Raw genomic sequence first — 20,790 nt, forward strand, 5'->3', positions numbered from 1 at the left:
TCCACCCCCAGCGCTGGGAAGGCTTGGTCAATAATACTCCATTCTGGGACTTCTGTAAGAACTTCTGTGATAGACATTTTCCCTGCTAAGCTGTGAGAGTTAAAAAGCTCAGGTTGCTGCAAAGGGCCTTTGAAAAGGCAAATCTAACTGCATAAGAAGGCCAACATGGAGGAAGGTAAGGGGTATGGGTGGCGCAGTGAGAGACAGAGGGACAAAGGGAACAAACTGATGAGATTACTGGAGCACTGAGAGCCTGCCGTCCCCGAAGCTAGGACTACCCCAGCCCCTCGGGTTACATAAGCCATCTCATTGCCTGTTTTCCCTGAGCTAGTCTGAGCTGAGCTGCCACTGGATGCTCCGTGGAAGGCTGACCCACCTCCGTGTTGTTTCCATACCACCACACGTAAGTGAGGGTGCCCACTTGGCTCGGCCACAGCACTGCAGTTGCGTTGACCTCTTTGTTCTTCGTGGTGACAAAGGGAAGAGACAGGTGTACATGCTCCAGGGGACCTGAGGCACAAGAGAAGAGACGAGGCATAGAGGGGGAGCAGCTTTCTCTGCTTCACCTTCCCTGCTCTGAATACGTATTAGTTCTGGAAGCCTCCAAAACATCACAGTCCCACTCCCTGAGGAAAGTGCTAGGGGTGTTCCCTGGTTTGGAGAAAGATGTATTGTGACCCATTCATTGTATCTCAGTATTTTCCACTTACTGGTCTTTCTCCTAGGTGTAAAACCCGAGTTACTTTTGTGTAAAACCTGAGAAATTTACAAGTGATGTATGAAGTCCTTACAAGAAGGGGTGCGATATGAGACCTCATAGGAAGATGCAAAGTCTTTCCAAGAGGCCATATCCACAGTGGTGAACCGGGATGAAGGAAACCTCAGGAAACCCGTGTGGGTGGGCAGGGGGAGCTGGTGGTGGTGGGGCCTCCACAAATCCCCAAACCACTTTAGATGTGATTATTCTTTACTCTTTGTTGGATTTTAAAGATCTGTGTATGTGTAGACACATGTGTATGTGTGTGAGAGTGTGAGTGAGTGTGTCTCTCTACGTGAGCTTATGTAACGCCACCTGTTTGGTGTTAAGGTGAGCTTGTCCAGGACAAAGCGTGCACGAGCAGGGAGAGATAGTCCTGTGGTTCTCGGGTTCTCAGGATGTGCTCAACTGGAAAAAAGGGGGTCAATTCTAACTATGGCGGCCCGCTAGACAGACAATATTACCCACATTCTGACCTTCAACTATAAAGCACATGCTCAGAACTCAAAAATCACCGACTTGACTCCGGACTCAATTAGGAAACAAATGTTTCTAAGAAATTTATCATTTCTGTACTCACCCCCCATTCTGTAATCTCCATATCTTAATGGGAAAAAAAATGTTTATCCAGGGCACCAACCCAGAAACATAAAGTCAGTGTAGATTCCTTACTCCCTGTCACCCATTCTATGTTAGAAACCACTGATTTGGTTTCATAAATAACCTTCAGTTAGAGCTCCTCTCACTGTCCCCAATCCTTCCCTGGCTCATACACCTGGACTGTCATGTTCCACGCATATCTTCCAGCTTCCAACCTGCTCCCACACTAATCCACCCTCCCACTCTATGTGTTCACTGCCTGCCTGGCTCAGTAACAGATAAGCTGCACCAAGGGCCAGGGTCCTCAGCACCCAGAATAAAATATGCTCCAGGGTGCATGTAGAATAAGTATAAAGATACTGAGGAAGAGGTGGATCTCCGTGTTTATGGAATAACAAGAAAGCTCAAGTGGCTGCAGTGGAGAGATGGAGGGAAACAGTGTAAGCCGATGAGATCTAAGAGGTATTTGGACACATAGCATGTCAGTGTGTAGACTCTGAACTATGGATATGTGTTTTGTATGAGTTAATTCCTGCATGTATACACATTACACGTTCACACAATGTATGGCAATGACGACGTACCTCTGACACTACAAACTGTTGTGAGAGTGATTTTTCTAGAAAGCCAAGTTGATCATGCTACTTACTTTTTCAAAACTAAAATTCGCAGTACCTAATAATAATGATGATGATAGTAACACATATTGATCTAAAATTTGTGAGACAGAGAAAATAGGCTGCCAACTTTTAGAAGGTAAAAGTCTTTCATATTTACCTTTATATGTATAAAGACTAGCACAGATCCTGAGATGTAGAAGACAATCGAATATTTTTGTTGGGCAAATAAACAGATGATGCAATTTCTTGTTTCTGCTTTTGTCTATGCTTCTCTCTAGAATTAGAGGCTTGGTGACCAGAATACAGAACAGAATTGATTTCCCAGTTTATAAGCCATCTGATAAGAAGTAGTTGTTCATAAGTCAGAATGGTTTGAGGAGATAATAAAAGGGCAACATTCACTGAGTGATGACTATGTGCTACATATTCTGCTAATGACCCTTTTGATTCTTATTTGCTACTCACAACAGCCTTATGAAGTAGGCGATACTATCATGTCCACTTAGAGATGAACAAACAGAGGAAAGTGACTTTCCCAAGGTCATGCAGCTAGGAAACATCCATCCCGGGGTGTGAGCCAAAGAAGTCTAAGTGTAGAGCTCATGCTTTAGCGAGCTGACAAAGGCTCAAAAGACCTTTCCCATTTTAACAAAATAGCTATTTAGAGTCAGTATCTACTGATTACTTAAATACATTCCAGGCATTGGCAAATGCACTTTACACATGCTCTCATTTCTTACATGGCTCTTGCTGTGCCCCGATCACTCAGTTTGCTCTAGCAGCAAGGCCCTGTTCAGCCTTGAGGTCTTGGCTTAGACACTTCTCTCATGGCAACTGCCAGTCTTCAAGTCTCAGTTCCAGTGACCACTCTTCCATAATGCTCTTCCTGACTCCCCTGATCTGAGTTAAATGACTCAGCTAGAAGATGCGGGCTGGATGAGCTGTGTGAGACACGCCAGTTCCATTCTAAAGGGGTTCATGTATGAGTGCTTAATATATATTTTAAGTCAGAATATCAAAATAAGGATGGAACCTGTGTGTCCTATTAATGGCAACAGTTCAATCTTCTTAGTGAATGATGGTCATTAATTCATTCAGTAGTTTAGGAGTGTTGCCATATGTCAGGCATTATTCTAGGTGCTGGGCAGGCACTTGGTGGAGCCTCTGTATTATTGAGGGAGGCAGGAACTGAACACATAAAGCAGGAGTATGTGATAGAGTGCTATTTTTGTTTCTCAGAAGAAATGACATTGGAGCAGTGACCTGAAAAAAGTGAAGGAGTGCACCGAGTACTATGTGTGATGTGTCAGGGTGAAGTTAAAGCAAGTGTAAAATCTTGAGGAGGAAGTCTGCTTGCTGTGTTTGAGGACTAGCAAGAAAGCCCAGTGGCGGCACGGGAGAAATGGAGGGAAAGAACAGAAGCCAAGGAGATCTAGGATTCAGGACACATAGCATGTCGGCTTGTAGGCCACGAAGTACGCGTATGTTTGAATGAATTCATTCAAATATTTGCAATTTACCTTTCATATTCCCACCTTGTCTTTTGTCTTCATTTACTTTTTTCTGCATTTAACATGCCTAGTTTCTGCTGCCCCAAACATATCTTTTAAGCATCTCTTCTATGTAAAGAGGGTGCAGTCTGAGCTAGGGGAGCAGCGGAAGCAAAACTCCAGCCCCTGGAGGCCCCCAGCTGGCGGGATGCACTAAATCTAGAGCCGAACCAGCCAGCAGATGTAGCTCCATCACACACGTGCCTGCGATGCACAAGAAGGGCGGCAGGTGGCACTGCATCACTCCATATGAATCTTCGTGGCAAGGTGGTTGAGGGAACTGGGAAATCAATTGTGTGAATTGGGTTTCCCTTCTCTTTTCTTGTTTAGTCCTAATGTGCTGCAGGAAGCAGCTGACATCTGTGAAGCTGGACATTGTGTGTGTGTGTGTGTGTGTGTGTGTGTGTGCGCATGCGTGCACATGCAATCAAACATGCAGTGATTGTTTGGGACTGTCTCTACCATTTGTCCTGGAGACCATCAAATTAAATATTGTGTATGCATTGCATTGCTGTTTGTCCAAAATGTGAAAATGCTCTAGAAGAAACAAAAGTAGTTCAAAGTATAAAGATGAGATCCTAAAACAGAGTCCCTTAAACTGCAATGTGCATATGGATCATACTAATCTGTTGAAGGCACATTATGATGCACATTTCTAGAAATTCCAATGCAGCAGGTCTGGAATGAACACTGTATTTCTGTCATGCAATTCTGGGATGGGTGACTCATTCAACCACACTTTACAAAACTCAAGTCTAACATTTGCTGGCCAAGGTAACAATCAAATGTGAAATGGTGCAAAACTACATAGGTTTTCAAGGAACTGATCACTTCACCCTAAGATAAGAGCAGAAAGGCATCTGTAAAATGCACCTGTGATTAGGAGGTAATTGCAGAGAGATCTGGAAAGAACTACAAAATCTGCCTCAACTACTTTCTTTTAACCTCTCATTTTGCAAATCTGCACTGTATTCGGTGACTTTTTCCCTGCAAGACCGGCTGAGATAGGGCAGCTTTCTGAGCGGAAATGTGTGTGTCCTCTAGATTCTACCCCCTGCCCCACCAGCTGAGGCCAACACCAGCTGCACGTGTCCCTGTTAGTTTGCTAACTAGCAGAGCACAGTAAATACCATCCCTAAGAACTTTCCAACTGTCAAGCTACCACAGATTACTCAGCTGCCTGGTGGGAACGGCTCACCCACTCCTGGAAACGTAAGAGCAGGCACATCCTCTCCATTTGTTTCTGATGACTTCTGCAAACCCATATAAAAAAGCAAAACAAGAACAAAACCAAAACTCTCTGATTTGGAATCAAATCACCTTTCTGACCTGGAGGGTAGGGAGAATATGCCTTCAAGGCAGGCAAAGGGGGAGAATTCTGGGCAAAGGGGAGGGGTGTTGGTGAGAGAGGCGGAGGGCAAACTTGGCAGACTGACCTAAGAGTTGCTGCTCAGAACCCACTAAGTCGAAACACATGTGCCACTTTGTGATGGAAAGTCAAGCTTTGCTAGTTGACAGGTCACAGTATATTCTGCTTGAAAGAACCTTTGAGAAACAAGATGTGCGTTCCTCACATGACAGCAAAAAATCTAAGCTCAGAGAAATGGAGTGACTTGGTCAAGAGTTCGGGCCAGTATCTGCACCTAAAAGCTCCCAACTCAGTCCAGTGTTTGTTTTTTGTTTTTTTCTACAGAGACCGCGCCTAGCCCTGGCCCCATACCCTGGTACTGTGGCCAAAAATTGCCAAGAGACCCTTCTGGTTTGAGAATTGGTGGAATGTTAATCACGATCTTGTTCTGACTTCCTCTTAGTGTAAAACAGTGTCAAAGTGTCAAAATACTTCTCCAATCTTTGTTTGCTCTATGTGCAATAAAGGGCCGATGTTGTGACTGTGACCGTCATGGTAGAAGTTTCAGGAGAAGCAAAGGAGGGCATGTGCACAGTGACACGAACACGAGGAGAGAGGTGCTGATGCGAGCAAATATGTCAGACCTGCTGAAACTGCTTATGACATGGGTTTTAGATGTATGTGAGTTAATGAAAGTTTAGAGAAAATCCTGCTTTGATGTAGTTAGTACAAAAGAGTTCATTCTTATCCCTAAGGCCAGGCTTACAAAAGGAATCCATTATATGAAGTATGCTTCTCCAACTACTGAACCCAAGATAAGCCTAACAAAATTACAATCAGAACACAAAACTTTCCATTACTAACCATATGCTGCTAAGGTGAAAGTCAAAGTGCTGAGCGACTCAACTAGGCGAATGAAAAAAAAAAAAAAAGCAATGGAACAAAGCAGTGCATTTCTTTTAGGAGCTGTGGCTTCAGCAACTTTTAATCTTTTTGTTTTCCTTCCCATGGTTGAGTAAGCTTGGGAGGGGGTTGGGGGATGGAGCTAGCCATCAGAAGATCTGATCATTTCTAGGGGAGAGGAAGAAACCACAGGCTGACTGGGACACCAAGGTGTGGATGATCTATGGGACAGCCCGAGAAGCCAAGATGCAAAGCTAGTGCTGAACTTGAATTGGTATTTACACATGGATAGAGTATGGTAGATGTTTCATACACAGACAAGATATGGAATAAAATTACTGTAATTCTTCAGGAGAGCCTGAAAGGCTGTAAGGATAAAATTCCACTTCCAGAATAAGCCATGGGAAAATGGTAGGCCGCTAGGTAGGTGGCCAGTCTCAGCAAATGTACTGGCATTAGTTTTGCTACTAATAACCAGTGCTTGTGATGTACTTCTGAGAGATTTCCTGATCATTCCTTAGTAAGAAAGATTATTTCTTAGCAAGAAGCAACTCCAGAAAGTCCATACAGGACAGCCTGGGGCAGGGCAGCCATGGAATCAGAAGGTAGGGAGCCTAAGGAATGTGCCTTAAACCTACGTAGTTGTATAGCAAGGGGTTCGTGCTCACTCAAGACAGCCTGTGAAGAAATGGAGGGGATGAGGGTTGGTGGAGATGAGTTCCATCACTGACAAGACTGAAAACAGCCTCAGTGATCAAGACCTGGGTCTGGAGCCTGGCTTTGCCAGATAGCAGGTCTATAAATGCATTATTTAAACTCCCTGACACGCACTGCTCTTTGTAAGTAGGGAAGTAGGTGCCTACTTCCTCAAGTCATTTTGAGATGTGAGATCATACCTGCAAAGCACTTGCTTAGCACAAAAGCTGGCACATAGCAATTGCTTAATAAACTTTAGCTGAAAAGAGGCAGGAGGAGTGGACAGACTGGGAATCTTGTACAACTTTGCTTCAACCCAAACAAAGGAGGGCGTGTTTCTTCAAAGCACCTTTGTCATGAGTGTACTGGAGAGAAAGATCAAGGATTACTGGAAATGCAGGAATCCTTAGTAATGAACAATCACTTGGGGATCCTTGGATGGTCATGTCCTCCCACTAGACCAAAGCAGCTCAAGAAAAAAAAAAATTCTAGTTGGTATGTTCTATACTGAGTTCAGTTCCATGGGCAAGGGGCAGGTGAGAGGCATGGAATACTGCCTGCCCTTAATACTCTTGGCCTAGAATTTGGAATGAGTTTGGACCAGGCTGTTTATAAAAGGAGCTTTCATTTTAGGAGGTCAGTGCCTTCTCCATTAGGCTACTGGGGCTTCACATAGCTACTTTTCATCTTAAGGCAAAGTATTTCTGTAGCAACCTAAAGACGTTCTAAGCCTGTTTGGGGACGCCCACACACCTGCCACAAGAGGCCTTTGTGGCGCACGTTTGTACTACACACAGCCTAGCAGCAGTTTCCATGTTGTCAGACTTAGCATATTTTTCGACTCCTTGGTAGGACAAGCATCTCTTGGAACTCTTTCTTAATGCAGCTCCCATAACACTGTTTACACTCTTTCCCTCTCTTGACACCACCTTCTCTTTCAAACTGAATCATCATGGATAAAAGACCAGGAAGCACCCATTCAAAAGAGGAGCACGAGTCTAAAAGAGTTATTCAGAGGTATATCATGGGAAGGGAAGAATAAGATGTGGAGAAATTCCATTACTTGTGCTATTTCTCAATGCATTAGACTGAGCCATACATGGGAATCGTTTTCAAACATTTCTCACTTAAAAAAAAAGACAAATTAATATTCAGTCAAATATCTCAGCAAATTTCTCAGGCCCAGCCCTAGACACAGGTGTCGGATCTCAAAAGCTCTGGAAGAGGCATAGGAAGAGCAATGAGAACAATTGTAAGCAATGCAAATTCTAGGATTATTCAAATTCTGTCCCCTGATTTACCTTCTCCCCATTTGACTCTCTTACTCTCCTCTCCCCTTCTACTCAAAGATAACTTGTGAGCTTCTTCTAGATATAACATTTGGAGTCTATCTTAAAAGGACACGATATTTAAAATAGGTCATAAACCAACAACAGTAACAACATACAAGTTACATGTAAGTACAGGACGGCGCTGTCCGACCCCAGACCGTTGTCCACCTGCACCGTCACTCGGAAAATGCCCACGTTGTGATAGACGTGTTTGATGCCATCTTCCATAGAGCTCAGGTTGACGTACGACACTGCAATTCCATCACCAAAGTCCACTTGGATGAGTGTCCTCTGGACGTCACCCTGAAAAACAGGCCAACATCAGAAAGGGGGAGTTGGTGCCTGCTGCCTTTACTCTAGGGGCTTATCCCCTAGTCCCTGGCTCCGGGATAATGGCAGACTGGCTCCCTCCTATAGCGAGAGCATCTGTGTATGTTTGCAGAGCCCCGTGACATTCCCTGGCAGACAGGAGCTTACCAAGATGGGCGTTCTCCACATCTGAAGGGCACCGGTGACTACCAGTTTCAAGGTTTGGAAAATTAAGTGTTGGATAATCAGCTCCAATCTGATATTCAATTTCTCAGAGGTATTTGTTTATACTCTTAGCGTCCACATGAATAAAAGGCACACACACACAGCTTTAAAAAAATTCAGCCTACCTGACATGGTTACAGACCTCTTCTATGTGTTCGGGACCCCTTATTTCTGGCTCCCTAACCATGTGAGAAGAAGCATGAAAGACATCTTGCCTCACACCTGATATGACATTGGACTCGGCCCTATTATTAAGATAATGACGGTTAATTCTTTTATACTTCCGTATTTTGTGCTATCAAAATGATGACCTTTTATTCTTCATAGAATCTTAGTTGGGAGAGAGAAAAAGGCCAATATTCATCCATTTTACAGGTGGAGAAGCTGAAAGTTTTAATCACCCGTTCAAGGTTAACATAGCTAATCAGCAGCAGATCTGGATTTGAACCCATCTCTCTGGATTTGCATTTCATTCATTACAGGTGAGTAAAGCAAGGATGGCTCCCTGTGCTTGGATCGTGGTATGCCATTAACAAGCTGCATGACTTTGTGCAAGTCATTCAGCCTCCTTGGGTCTCAGTTACCGCATCTATGAAATGGGCATAAGAATACCTTACTTTCTTAAATTGAAAGGTTGTTCTGCGACATGTGAGCTAATCAGTCATCTGTAAAATTCTGGTTCCAAATAAATTACTGTCAAAACAACCCAGCTGTGAAGGACGAGCACTATATCCCTTTTTACAGCAGTAGCAGAATCCTACAATTCTAATGTTCCCACCAGTAGGCAAGGAGAAGAGGGGTAAGTTCTGCTTTATGAAATCCTGGACCTGTAAGAAAAATGCCTTTTGGAGTAACAGCAGAGATTATTCAGGAACAAAGTTTCTTAGACCTGACAAAAAACAGCTTCCTTCCCATGCAGCCCACCCTTTACCTAGTTTCAAGTTTTCTGTTGGTTGTGTTAGCCTTTTCCATTTTCAGGAGGGGAAAAAAACCTAAAAAAAACCAAACCATCTTTTATTTATTTATTTATTTATTTATTTATTTATTTATTTATTTATTTTTTGCATCAGCTTTTTTCAATTTTTATTTCTTTATTTTTTTAATGTTTTTTTTTTTTTTTTTAATTTCTAGGAGAGAGAGAGAGACAGCGTGAGCAGGGGAGGGTCAGAGAGAGAGGGAGTCACAGACTGAAACAGGCTCCAGGCTCTGAGCTGGCAGTCAGCACAGAGCCCGAAGCGGGGCTCGAACCCACGAACTGCGAGATCATGACCTAAGCGAAAGTCGGACGCTTACCTGACTAAGCCACCCAGGCGCCCCCCAAACCATCTTTTAAATAAAAAAAATTTCGATTAAGTAAGGTTCATATGGTATCATATTTTTTGAAAAGGCCAAGTTTAAAATGCTGACATTTAAAAGATTAATTCACAAGGAAAGGAAAGGTAGTTTTTTCATAGTTCACATCCTATGAATCTCTCTGACCTACTCATCTGATCTATGCCCAGCCAAGCATTGTGTGGGGGACACATGATGGCTAACTGTCGGTAAGGGAATGGGCAAGCATTCTCCTGCAGGGTGGGAGAAACAATCCGTTCACAACTACAAGACAAATGATACACAAGCCCAGATATTCTGCAATTTCCTGAATTCCCTTCGCTAATAAATACAAATGTCAACCATTCTTGCTCACTCGTCATTTTTTTTTTTTAAATGTTTTATTTATTTCTAGGAGAGAGAGAGAGACTGCGTGAGCAGGGGAGGGTCAGAGAGAGAGGAAGTCACAGACTGAAACAGGTTCCAGGCTCTGAGCTGGCAGTCAGCACAGAGCCCGACGCGGGGCTCGAACCCACGAACCACGAGATCATGACCTAAGCGAAAGTCGGACGCTTAACCGACTAAGCCACCCAGGCGCCCCTCCCTCGTCATTCTTTTGCACAAATCAGACGATCAGCGTCCCATGCTGTTTCTGGATTTTCTGGTCAGCTCTCCCATGTTTTTTGGATTTTCAGCAGAGTTGCTGTCAGCCAACCATAGGTACGGGCAAAGAAGAAGAAACCGCCTTAAGATCTCACATCATTTGGGACAAGCATCCCAGGAAGTTATCAGGAATAGCTAGGGTTAGCTGGGTTAACCGTGGAACAAGTCAAGCAATATAATTTCTGAGACAGCGAGATAGTGAGCTAGCAGGAGAGCTCAAGCAAGCTAGTGCACAGGCTCTTGTGTAGGAGGGAGGAAGAGGAAGGGAGAAAAGAAAGGACAGAGAGGGACAGGGAGAGAGAAGGAAAGAGAGAGGGGAAGGAGTTAGAGGGAGGGAGGGAGGCAGAGAGGGAGACAGAGACAGACAGACAGACAGACAGACAGAGAGGTTTAGGGGCACCTGGGTGGCTCAGTGAGGCTTCAGACTCTTTTTTTTTTTTTTTAATGTTTATTTATTTTGAGAGAGAGACAGGGTGTGAGCAGGGGACAAGCAGAGAGAGAGGGAGACACAGAATCCGAAGCAGGCTCCAGGCTCTGAACTGTCAGCACAGAGCCTGATATGGGCTCAACTCACAAACCATGAGATCATGTCTTAAGCTGCAGATGGCCACAAAACTGACTGAGTCACCCAGGCTCCCCAAGTGTCCAATGCTTGATATTAACTTAGGTCATGAACTTGTGATCATGAGATTGGGCCCCCATATCGGAGCATGGAGCCTGCTTAGGATTCTCTCTATCCCAATCTCTCTGCTCACCCCCCCATTTACAAGGGCTCTCTTTCTCTCTCTCTCTCTACCCCCCTCTGACATGAGTGTAGACCCCTTGGCTTGGTACTCTGCACCGAGAGCCAAGAACTCCAAGGGCCAAGGTAGATTTCATTACTGCTGTTGTAGCATTCTCCACTCAAGCAGAACAAACTAGATGTCACCCTTTTGACCTCAGAGGCTTTCAGGTGCTTCATAAGCCTAACACGGCTGTAACTGCATCTCTTTGGGGCTTGTCAGTCATCAGCTTCTGACTTCCTCGGGCTATAATTACCATCTGATACAGAGATGCCAAGTCCTTTCAGAAAACATGAAACAGGGCAAAGGCAAGACAGCCTAAGTCCTCGATCACAATTTGATTAGGCATACTCACCCTGCTTTAACTGGCTTTCTGGTGCTGGTGGGTCATTCATTTAACCAACCAACCAACCAACCAACCAACCAACCAACTGGCAGATGTTTGCTGAATGTCTGTCTATCTTGTGTCAGGCATGAAATGGGGGAAATGATGGTAAGTAAATTATAACAACCAAGCAGAACAGATGTGGTCTAGAGTTCAGTGAGACAGATTAAATAATTACACATAAATAAAAAGTTATTACAGGGAATGACATGGTGTTGCAAGTTATATAGTCGGGAGATGTGGAGAGCTAAAAATCAGATCTGATTGAAAATTTCAAGGAAAGCATCCCAGATAGTTATATCTGAGCTGTGATGACCTTAAGGGAAGAAATAACTAAACAAAGGACACTAGTGAGTGAGATGGAGGTGAGGAGTCCAGATGTGAAAATGACCTGTGGCAGAACAGGGGTGGTACAGTCAAAGGAAGCTAAACATAAAGACACAGTAGGAACACAGTATGAAGTTAGACTAAAGAGGAGAAAAATTACATTTTGGGGCTTGTGGCTGAGTTTCTGATTTTTATTTTTTTTCCTAAGAGCAATGGGAAGCCATTAAAGTGAGGTTTAGTGGAAGATGGCATGAGGATGGTTTTAATTTAAAAAGATCACTCTGGTTACAATATGGAGGATGAACTGGAAGGAAGCCCAAGTATTCTGGGAAGCTAATTAGGGGGTAGCTCAGGGTAGATGATGGTAGATTGAAATATGAATTCCAGCAGGAAATTACATGTACCTTCCTGTCAAAATTAACTCCCATCATGTATTGGTTTTGAAAGCAGTGAATCTCAGATTTTGATATCAGCATCTCTTATAGAAATTAAAAGAAAAAGTGCTGATGCCCAGTACCACTCAAGACCCCTCCCCTCTTGGCTCAAGGACCCTGGAGATATTCAGTGCTGTTGGTGTCTGAGAAGGTCCAAGGAGGATGCTGGGCTGCACCAAAGGTTAAGGCCTGTGTGGGATCAGATTGTTGGATAGTACGTTTTCTCATCATTTAGTCTTTCTGAAGATGAGTATAGTACAGAGCAAGCTGATGCTATGCTCCTTTCGTCTCAGTATGGTGGCGAAGCTTTCCCAGGATGTTTTAGGATTCTAAGTGTGAAAGGTACACTAATAAAGTCAGGAATGAAAGAACAATTGTTGCAGCTGTTCAGTGTCTCGTGTACAATTACACACAAAAATTCCACATTACGTGCAGTCAAGATTAGTTAACTTCTGTAGGAAAACGAGTTGTTGGATAATCCACAAGTAGTTTGTATAAACTCCTGAGTGCTGAGATGTGTTCTTAGTGGCTGTACCCTCAGTGCCTAACACAGGGTCTGCAGATCACTCTTTTAATTCAACAAATTTGGAATACTGTGCATTTGTTTGTTCATCAAAGTGCTTCCTTATATACTAGCTCAGTTGGCTGTTAGGAGTCCAGGGAGATAGCAAGGCAAGATGTTCTTTTGATCTGCTATGCCAGGAGAAGTGAGGCACAGACAGGTTAATAAGATGCCTGAACTCCCACAGGTAGTGTGACTTTAGGGTTTAAGATGAACTGTGGTTTAACTTTATCCATGCAGTTCAGTCCTTGGTGAACTTCCTTAGGTGGAACTTGTAATAGTTTTCAGAGTGAGAAAAAGATGATAACAAAGGCAAGGCATCACTTTATTTTCTGGTTAGACTCCACCCCTGTCTTTGGCAGCCCACCCCCCTCACCCTGAAAACAGCTCTGTTTAGAAGTGGAAAGAGGGACTGACATGAACACCATACCACAGTCCTATGTCTTCCCTCTGGTGAAGCAGTATCACGTTTAAGCCATAAAGAGAATAGACAATATGGGGAACAATAGGTATTTATAATTCAGCAGTCAGGAAAATGTGGTGTATAATTCTGAGTTACTTCAATTTAATAAATCACAAACTATGATTCCTGAAGTGGAACTTGGCTGGGAAATATCTAGGCTACCATAAAAATTGTTTTAGACCTACTGCCCTTTTGTCACATGCCCTGATATAGATACAGAACTGAGACTATTAGCTCAAAAGATGTGTCCAAGAAAAGCACAAAAGCCACATGAAATCCATATGGGGATTCTTCAAGGGCATCACTGACTTCTGTAATAGAAAAACAAATATATCAAATGGCCACTAAGGAGCTGAGATTAACCTGAGGAATGGAAGGTGGATGAACCTATCAGTTCCTGCAACATGGCTTGAGAGAAAAATGGGAAAACAAATGCTATAGTAACTCAACACTGACAGCCTCATCCAAAGATGAGGCTCCAAGACACTCCTGAAGGCATTATAGACTCGCTGCAGATAGAAACTGGGCTCATATGTCAGAGTCTGGCCCTTGCAAAGTTCAAGTGTGCCTCAGGATTCACAAAAATTCAGTTTTGAAAGGGATCTTAAAGTTCATGTGGCAAAAACTACATTGCGGAGAATTGACTTGAGTATAACCCATTTTTGTCAAAAACAGAAATACAACAGATTAAAGTATATGTACTATATGTGTGTGTCTGTATGAGTATAAAGGTGCTGGCAAATATAGTGCAATCTGTTAACACTGATTCCATGGGGGACCAAGAAAAGTGAGGGGCAGAGAGAGACCAGCACATAGGATTAAAAGATGTAGGGAGTAAATGAGAGAAAGTAAAGATTTCACCAAGTTTAAAAGGTAGGGGGTGGAGTATGGTATGACACAAGAGATACCACAAAATACAACATTCTATTTTTACCATTACTGTAAATGTTTATGTATTGACTAAGTATATGAGAAATAGCCAGGAAGTAACTCAGATTGAAAACAGATTGATGATGGAATACATTAGCCAACTTTGGTCTTAGATTTCTGTTGTTTTTAATGCTCTTTGGACCACAAAGTATGATAAACAAACAAACAAAAATCATTAGGCAGCAATGAATGGCAGAAACAAACATAAGATATTTCAGCCCTTTACTTTTAAGACTAAAAATATTTAGCAGAGTGGGGAGCACAAACTAAAAATAACCCACCTCTGCCTTGCATACCCCACTCCCAGTAGGTTTAGTCAGACTCAGGTTAATAGAGTCTCGACAAGAAACAGGAAAGAAGATCACTATGGCACACTCAGCCCTGGCTATCAAACAGTAGATTTCATCAGCTGATGGAAATAAGTTCATGGGGGAAGTGCTCTCCACCTTGTGCTTATTAGTAAGACTGAACTCTGGCATGTGACTTCTTATATAAAGTATGCAAATAAGATTGTTCTAGATTATCTCCTGGTGGTCACTAAGAGAAAAGATATTTCCTGAAGGTTTACTATAGCTGAAATAATAACTTCTCTCTCTAGAGTATCTCATTTAATCTTCAACCCCAAAAGACTTAAAATTTGCCTAGAGTCCCAAGACTAGTTTGAACGAAGCTCTCTCTTCTTAACTCCAAGTTCAACACTCCAACTATGGCTTCACAACTGAAACTATTTCACTGTGCTCATTCCCAGTGGGTGCTCTTGAAGAATGGATTCACTCATATGTGAAACCAGAAAGCTTTTGTAAGCTCCAGTAACTAAAACCCTTTAAAGGAATGCCAACATGGATCAAATTCTTCATTAAATAGCAATGTAAGAGGAGCTCAGTGTAACATGCCAGGTTCTACAAAATACTATGGAAGCTGCAAAACTTCTTTGTGAATATCTTGCTGATGTGCGTGCTGAACAGAGTGAGAAGAACTCTAAACAAGAATCCACTGCTGTGACTGTGTGGAGTCTGCCCTTTTATAATGGTAAACTGAGTCCTTCCAGCACAGGACAACAGTAGTCTATGACAAAAGACAGTTGCAAATGCCCTATCTTCTGTTCCCACGCAAGTCTTGGTTCTCTCTGGTATCCTTTTCAAGAGAGGCACGCATTGCTGAAAGCTGAGGCTGCCTCACTAGATCTGCTGGGAAAGTGTTTCCTGAATAATTGGTTCAATTCATGTTCTGTGGGTTTCTCTTCAGTTTAAAAACTTGAGCTCTGGACACAATCCCAAGATATCTACATAGAGGCAAAACTGCATAATTATAGACTCAGCTTCTTCCCTTGTCTACTCAGAGATGTAGCACAGGTACCTCCCCAAATGTGCAGACCCCCATGCCTCTTGCAAGAAAACGTAGTAGTAGTGAACTTGGATGCTCTGATCTGGAGAAAGAATAATCACACCGGGGCGGAGGGCAGGACATGGGGTTTTACATTTCCCCAGAGAACTCAGGTCCAACAACGTCAGTGATGCCAGAAGACCAGACTGTAGATCCACCAAGTCCTTTGACTGGATACATACTTCACCTTTCCAAGGCTGAAATACAGATCGCTGGGCCCTTCACTGAGGACTCTGATCCTTGGGATTTGCCTATCCTAACTATTCACATACTTTGGGATCTAATGCTCAGACCAAGACTTTCCAACTAGAACATCACAAAATGGGTTCATCTTTCATTTCCAAATGAGCCATAGTACTATGTGTTTGAAATGAGAGCAAATTTCCACATTCTCTTTTTATGTCTTCTGTACTTGGTGTCTAGCTTAGAATGGAACAGAATACCATAAGGCTGGAGGAACATTTGGCTTGTGTAAGCAAGTCAGTAAGTCAATAAGTATAACTTGCTTACTCCATCTAGATGCTGTGGTAGATAGAGGTCAGAATTCTGACCCATTATGGTTTGAAAACACTTTTTAGGTAATGAAGGACATCAGCACACTGTTACCACTACATGGTGGCTTTAGGATCCACCACAGCAAGCTTTGGTAGGAAAACGAGGGTGCCACCAAATGACAAAAATAATATATATGTTTTAAAATGACTTTAAAAAAAATAGTCTAAAACATTCAGGTATGGAATAAGAGCAAAATTCTGCTTTTTAAAAAAAGAAGCGTAGGGAAATTGCCTAAGTTTAGGAATAAACTTATGCAACCATGCAATGATTTTTTTCTACATAATTTATGTCATAAAATATATAATAGAAATTTGTTAGGTTTGGGGCACCTGGGTGGCTCAGTTGTTTAAGTATTTGACTCTTGATTTCAGCTCAGGTCATAATCTCACAGTTCATGAGATCACTCCTGACATTGGGCTCTGTGCTGACACCACAGAGCCTGCTTGGGATATTCTCTCTCTGCCACTCCCTGTTCTCTCTCTCTCTCAAAAAGAATAAATGAACTTAAAAAATACTTTATAGAAATGTTAGCTTAACTAGAAGAAGAAAAAACAGAAAGTCATGGAAAATTAATAAATAAAATGTAGAAAATGCATAAAATGAGGAAAAAGAAAATTCATGGGGCGCCTGGGTGGCTCAGTCAGTTAAGTATTTGACTTCAGCTCAGGTCATGATCTCACAGTTCAGGGGTTCGAGCCCCACATCAGGCTCTGTGCTGACAGCTTGCTCAGAGCCTAGAGCCTGCTTTGGATTCTGTGCCTCTTTCTCTCTCTGCCCCTCTTCCATTCTCACTCTGTTTCTCTCTGTCTCTCAATAATAAAGATAAGAAAAAAAATTTTTTTTAATTCAAATTGCTCATAATTGTATTACCCAGAGATGACATCATTAGATTGGGAATGCTATATTAACCAATGAGAAACACATGAACACACATGTGCACGCACACACATATACACACAATACAGGAATAATTACATTGTTCTTTGTAATGCTTTCAAAATTTCTAAATAGCTTTCAAAACTTTTATATCTAGCATCACTTGCTAGACTTATCCAAAGTCAAAGGATCTTATCTCTGAAATGGATATATAATTTTTTGGCCTGGATGTTACTTCCTTCATTTTTCCAAGTTATTAGTTTCTTGAGAGATCTAAGTGACTTTACAGAGGTCTACAGAGTCCTGTATGAAAAAGAAGTGCCCTAAAGAGTCAGGTGGTAACTGAGGAGTTAAAAGACTCAGGTTATATGCCCTTTGAAATGCAATTTACATTTGAACCTTAATTTCTTTACTTATTAAAACAGGCAGAATGACCATGAGACTTATCACATTTAGGGCAGGTGACCTGCTATTTTTTATAATTATATTATTTTTGTTAGGGGCATTACTGCAGATCCACTCATATTCCAATGTCCCTTCAGGCTGCTAAAATGACCTCAGTTTTCACAGGTGAAGATGCAGGGCTCATTCAAGCACTGTTAGTCATATGGTGGAAACTGTCCGTTGCACATAAATGGTGAATCACACTAAGGAAGGAGCCAACAAGACAGAGAGTCATGGAATAGCAAGTGACAAAGTGCAAAGCCAGAAGTCTGAGATGTTACACACTTGGGCAAAACTTGTGTGGCTGAGTGAAGTTCTCATTCGGGGGTCATGGCCAGCCATGGGGATGAAGTAGGGCACTGGTGTTGCAGGGCCTAGAGCAGAGGGACTGAGAGACTGAAACTCTCAGTAATGAGCTAGGCATCACTCTTGCTTGTCAAGGCAAAGTTCTGTGCAAACATTCATTCCCTGAAACCCTAAAGAATAGCAACACTCCAATGTATGTGGACCAGTAATGAGGGAAGGAAAAGTGGAGCCTCACAAAGAGCTGCTAACAGGGGCACCTGGGTGGCTCAGTTGGTTAATCGTCTGACTTTGGCTCATGTCTTACGGTTTGTGGGTTCAAGCTCCGTGTTGGGCTCTGTACTGATGGCCCAGAGCCTGGAGCCTGCTTCAGATTGTGTGTTTCCTTCTCTCTCTGACCCTCCCCCAATCATGCTCTGTCTCTCTCTCTCTCTCTCACTCAAAAATAAATAAACTTAAAAAAAAAAAGAGCTGGTAACCAAGCCAACCTGAACTTCATATGTTAGGCCTCTGGCTACAGATAGCCTATATTTCCTACCTCATTTCCCTCCTTCTTTTTTAACTCGAAGCAGCAAGGGAGAAGACATGAAGTGGCTCAGTTACCTTGCTAGAGTCAAAGAGAATAAAGCTGAATGGAGAATGGAATAATACATGAGAAAGCCTCTTAAGTCTCCATGGCTCATTGAAATCAGCTCCTATTCCTTTGTGTGGGGGAAGAAAACAGCTGAGGTTTCTGAGTCCGCTCTGCGCTGGCTTATGCACTGATACCTGCCTAGACTTGACACTGTATGCTAACTCTTTGTGACACTTCTAAAGGCCCTGATTTCCCCCCAGATGAAAAAGTAGGTCAAATTCTTTCATGACTTCAACAAATGAGGTTCTCACAGCAAATCGTATCAAGAGTCATGTTCTCTACCATCCGATGGCTGGAAACATCCTGCAATTTTTATGAAGTGTTATTACACTGTGGTTACTTTTATGCTGCCATAAGTCTTTCAATGTATGTGAAATTATAGATCATTGAAATCCATTTAATGAGGACACAGCCTTCACGTTTTGAAGTTAAATCTTACCGAAGAAGTTATAATCATGAATTTTCCTTATTAAGTTCCAGTCTTTGTATGTAAATTGAAGTATTAAGACAATGAGATACAGATCGAAGTTTTAATTTTAGTCCCTTGCCTCAGATTTAATTTAAAAGTCTTAAATTATGCAGCGAATTGCATCTCTTTATTCTTACAGCTGTTTAAAACAGATTTAATTATCTTCTGTAACAGACAGACACTACTTCTGCCTGCCATCTTCTCCAACGAATGCCTTCCAAATGGGTTTTGTTGAGTTCTTAAGACTGATTAGGCCCTCTGCCATCCATCCTATGCCTTCAGGTTCTTGCACTGGATTTCTCCAGGAGGCCAAGTTATTGCACTGAAAGTCTATAGGCTCATTAGGTGCTCATTAGTGGTCCAGAGATCATTCGTCTTAAGCAAGCCTTCAGACAGAGAAATGTCATCTCTCATTGGATACCTGGGTCTCAGTGCAAAATGCCTTTGATCAGCTCCCTTAAATTCAGGTGTAGTTGGAAAATGTTTGACTCGCCAGATATAACTTTATGGACACTTCCTCTCCCCTCTTGATTGATCTTTAGATTAACTATACGTTGTCTCTAAGGAAACAGTGAATGTATAAATGCAGAGTGTATGTGTATGTGTGTTCTTGCATCAGCCACAATAAGGGAGGCTGGGATGGAAGAAATATTGTCTCCTTTGCCTTGATGTTTCTGATGAAGTTTCTTTCATTAGAGTTCTCTGGTAGAGAATGTGAAAACAGCAGGGATGGAGTTCCTGACAATAGGATCTTTTCATCAGCTTCAATAGGCTATGTGGTTCTCTGAGTAACAGGTGTGCCCAAGCTTCAGGATTTTGAACTAACTGTGTTATACAGCCCTTCTGTCACTGAGATGTGGAGGGCAGCCTCTCATACTTTTTGCAGGAGCAGATTCCATTTCTTGCATATGCCAAGTCTGCAAATTTTTTTATTCCGACATGCACGACTGTGCGTGGAGCTACAAGCCAGCATCGGCGTACCTAGCCTTTGATTACCTTCTGTCAATAGGAAATTCTCTTCTTTGCTCTGATGTTAGCAAGGTTTTCACTGATATTCTTATGTTAGAATTAGGACAAGCATTAGTACAGAACAAAGGAAGGGATTTAGATTTCAGAGGAAGACTTTAACATGCTTTGGATGTGACACAAATTTTAAGAGTCTTTCCCTTTTAAGTTTGGGCTTCATCTCTATACTCCTTGGGGAGCCCTATCCAAATCCACACACACTGACTGAGTTCTAGCAATGTGTTAGGCACAGTGAGAAGAGATGCTAGACCTGCAACCAGGCATAGCAGGATTCATGCCTTACTGGTATTTATCATGTAATGGGGGCTGCCAAAAATATTACTACAATATAATGCTGTAAATTAAATTTTATGTTTGTTTTGAATGAATATAAAATAATTACCCTTTCATATTTCATGCGATTAGATTGTTATTTAAAACTTGATACAGCACAGGCCCTTGTTTACCAAAAACATGTATCTATACAAAATGCAATAGGTCTACTCATGAATGAAAAGGACATGCTGTAAAATTGGAACTTAGTAAAATCTGTGTTGAAGAACAGACAAATACACATGTCTAACTATTTGGTGGGACAGTTGATTCCTCAGGTCCTCCACACTTTACTTGATATGTACAGGAGATGCAGCCTACATGGAGGGGCTTGTACATAAGTAACTGGGGAGACAAAGAATGAGACCATTACAGCAGTCCCTAGCCCAACTCAACCTGGTAGACAGAAGACAAGCTTATAGGAGAAAAATGAACTATGAGTGTGCCATAAGACACACAGGCCTAATCTTTGGTGCCCAGAGGATAAAATATTATACCAAACTGTAGAGTCTTAGGCTCATTTCTGCATTAATCTTGATGTAGTCTAATTATCAGAATGTCGTGGGGACTTCTTGCTTCCTCTGGTAACTTG

General features: G+C 42.3%; 1 protein-coding gene across 4 annotated transcripts in view; it reads right to left on the bottom strand.

The window, feature by feature from the left end:
- Window positions 1–20,790, bottom strand: part of SORCS1 (sortilin related VPS10 domain containing receptor 1) — a 500,902-nt gene that overhangs the window by 43,298 nt on the left and 436,814 nt on the right. For all 4 annotated transcript variants that reach the window (XM_039217305.1, XM_039217304.1, XM_039217306.1 and 1 more), the window contains exons 19-20: window positions 7,922–8,108; window positions 377–510 (exon numbers count right to left, since the gene is read on the bottom strand). In XM_039217305.1, coding sequence (XP_039073236.1) covers window positions 377–510; window positions 7,922–8,108 — 321 coding nt within the window. The remainder of the gene's footprint in view (window positions 1–376; window positions 511–7,921; window positions 8,109–20,790) is intronic.

Source organism: Hyaena hyaena, unplaced genomic scaffold (genome assembly GCF_003009895.1).
Source record: "Hyaena hyaena isolate Hyena2069 unplaced genomic scaffold, ASM300989v1 scaffold_677, whole genome shotgun sequence".
Taxonomy (NCBI): domain Eukaryota; kingdom Metazoa; phylum Chordata; class Mammalia; order Carnivora; family Hyaenidae; genus Hyaena; species Hyaena hyaena.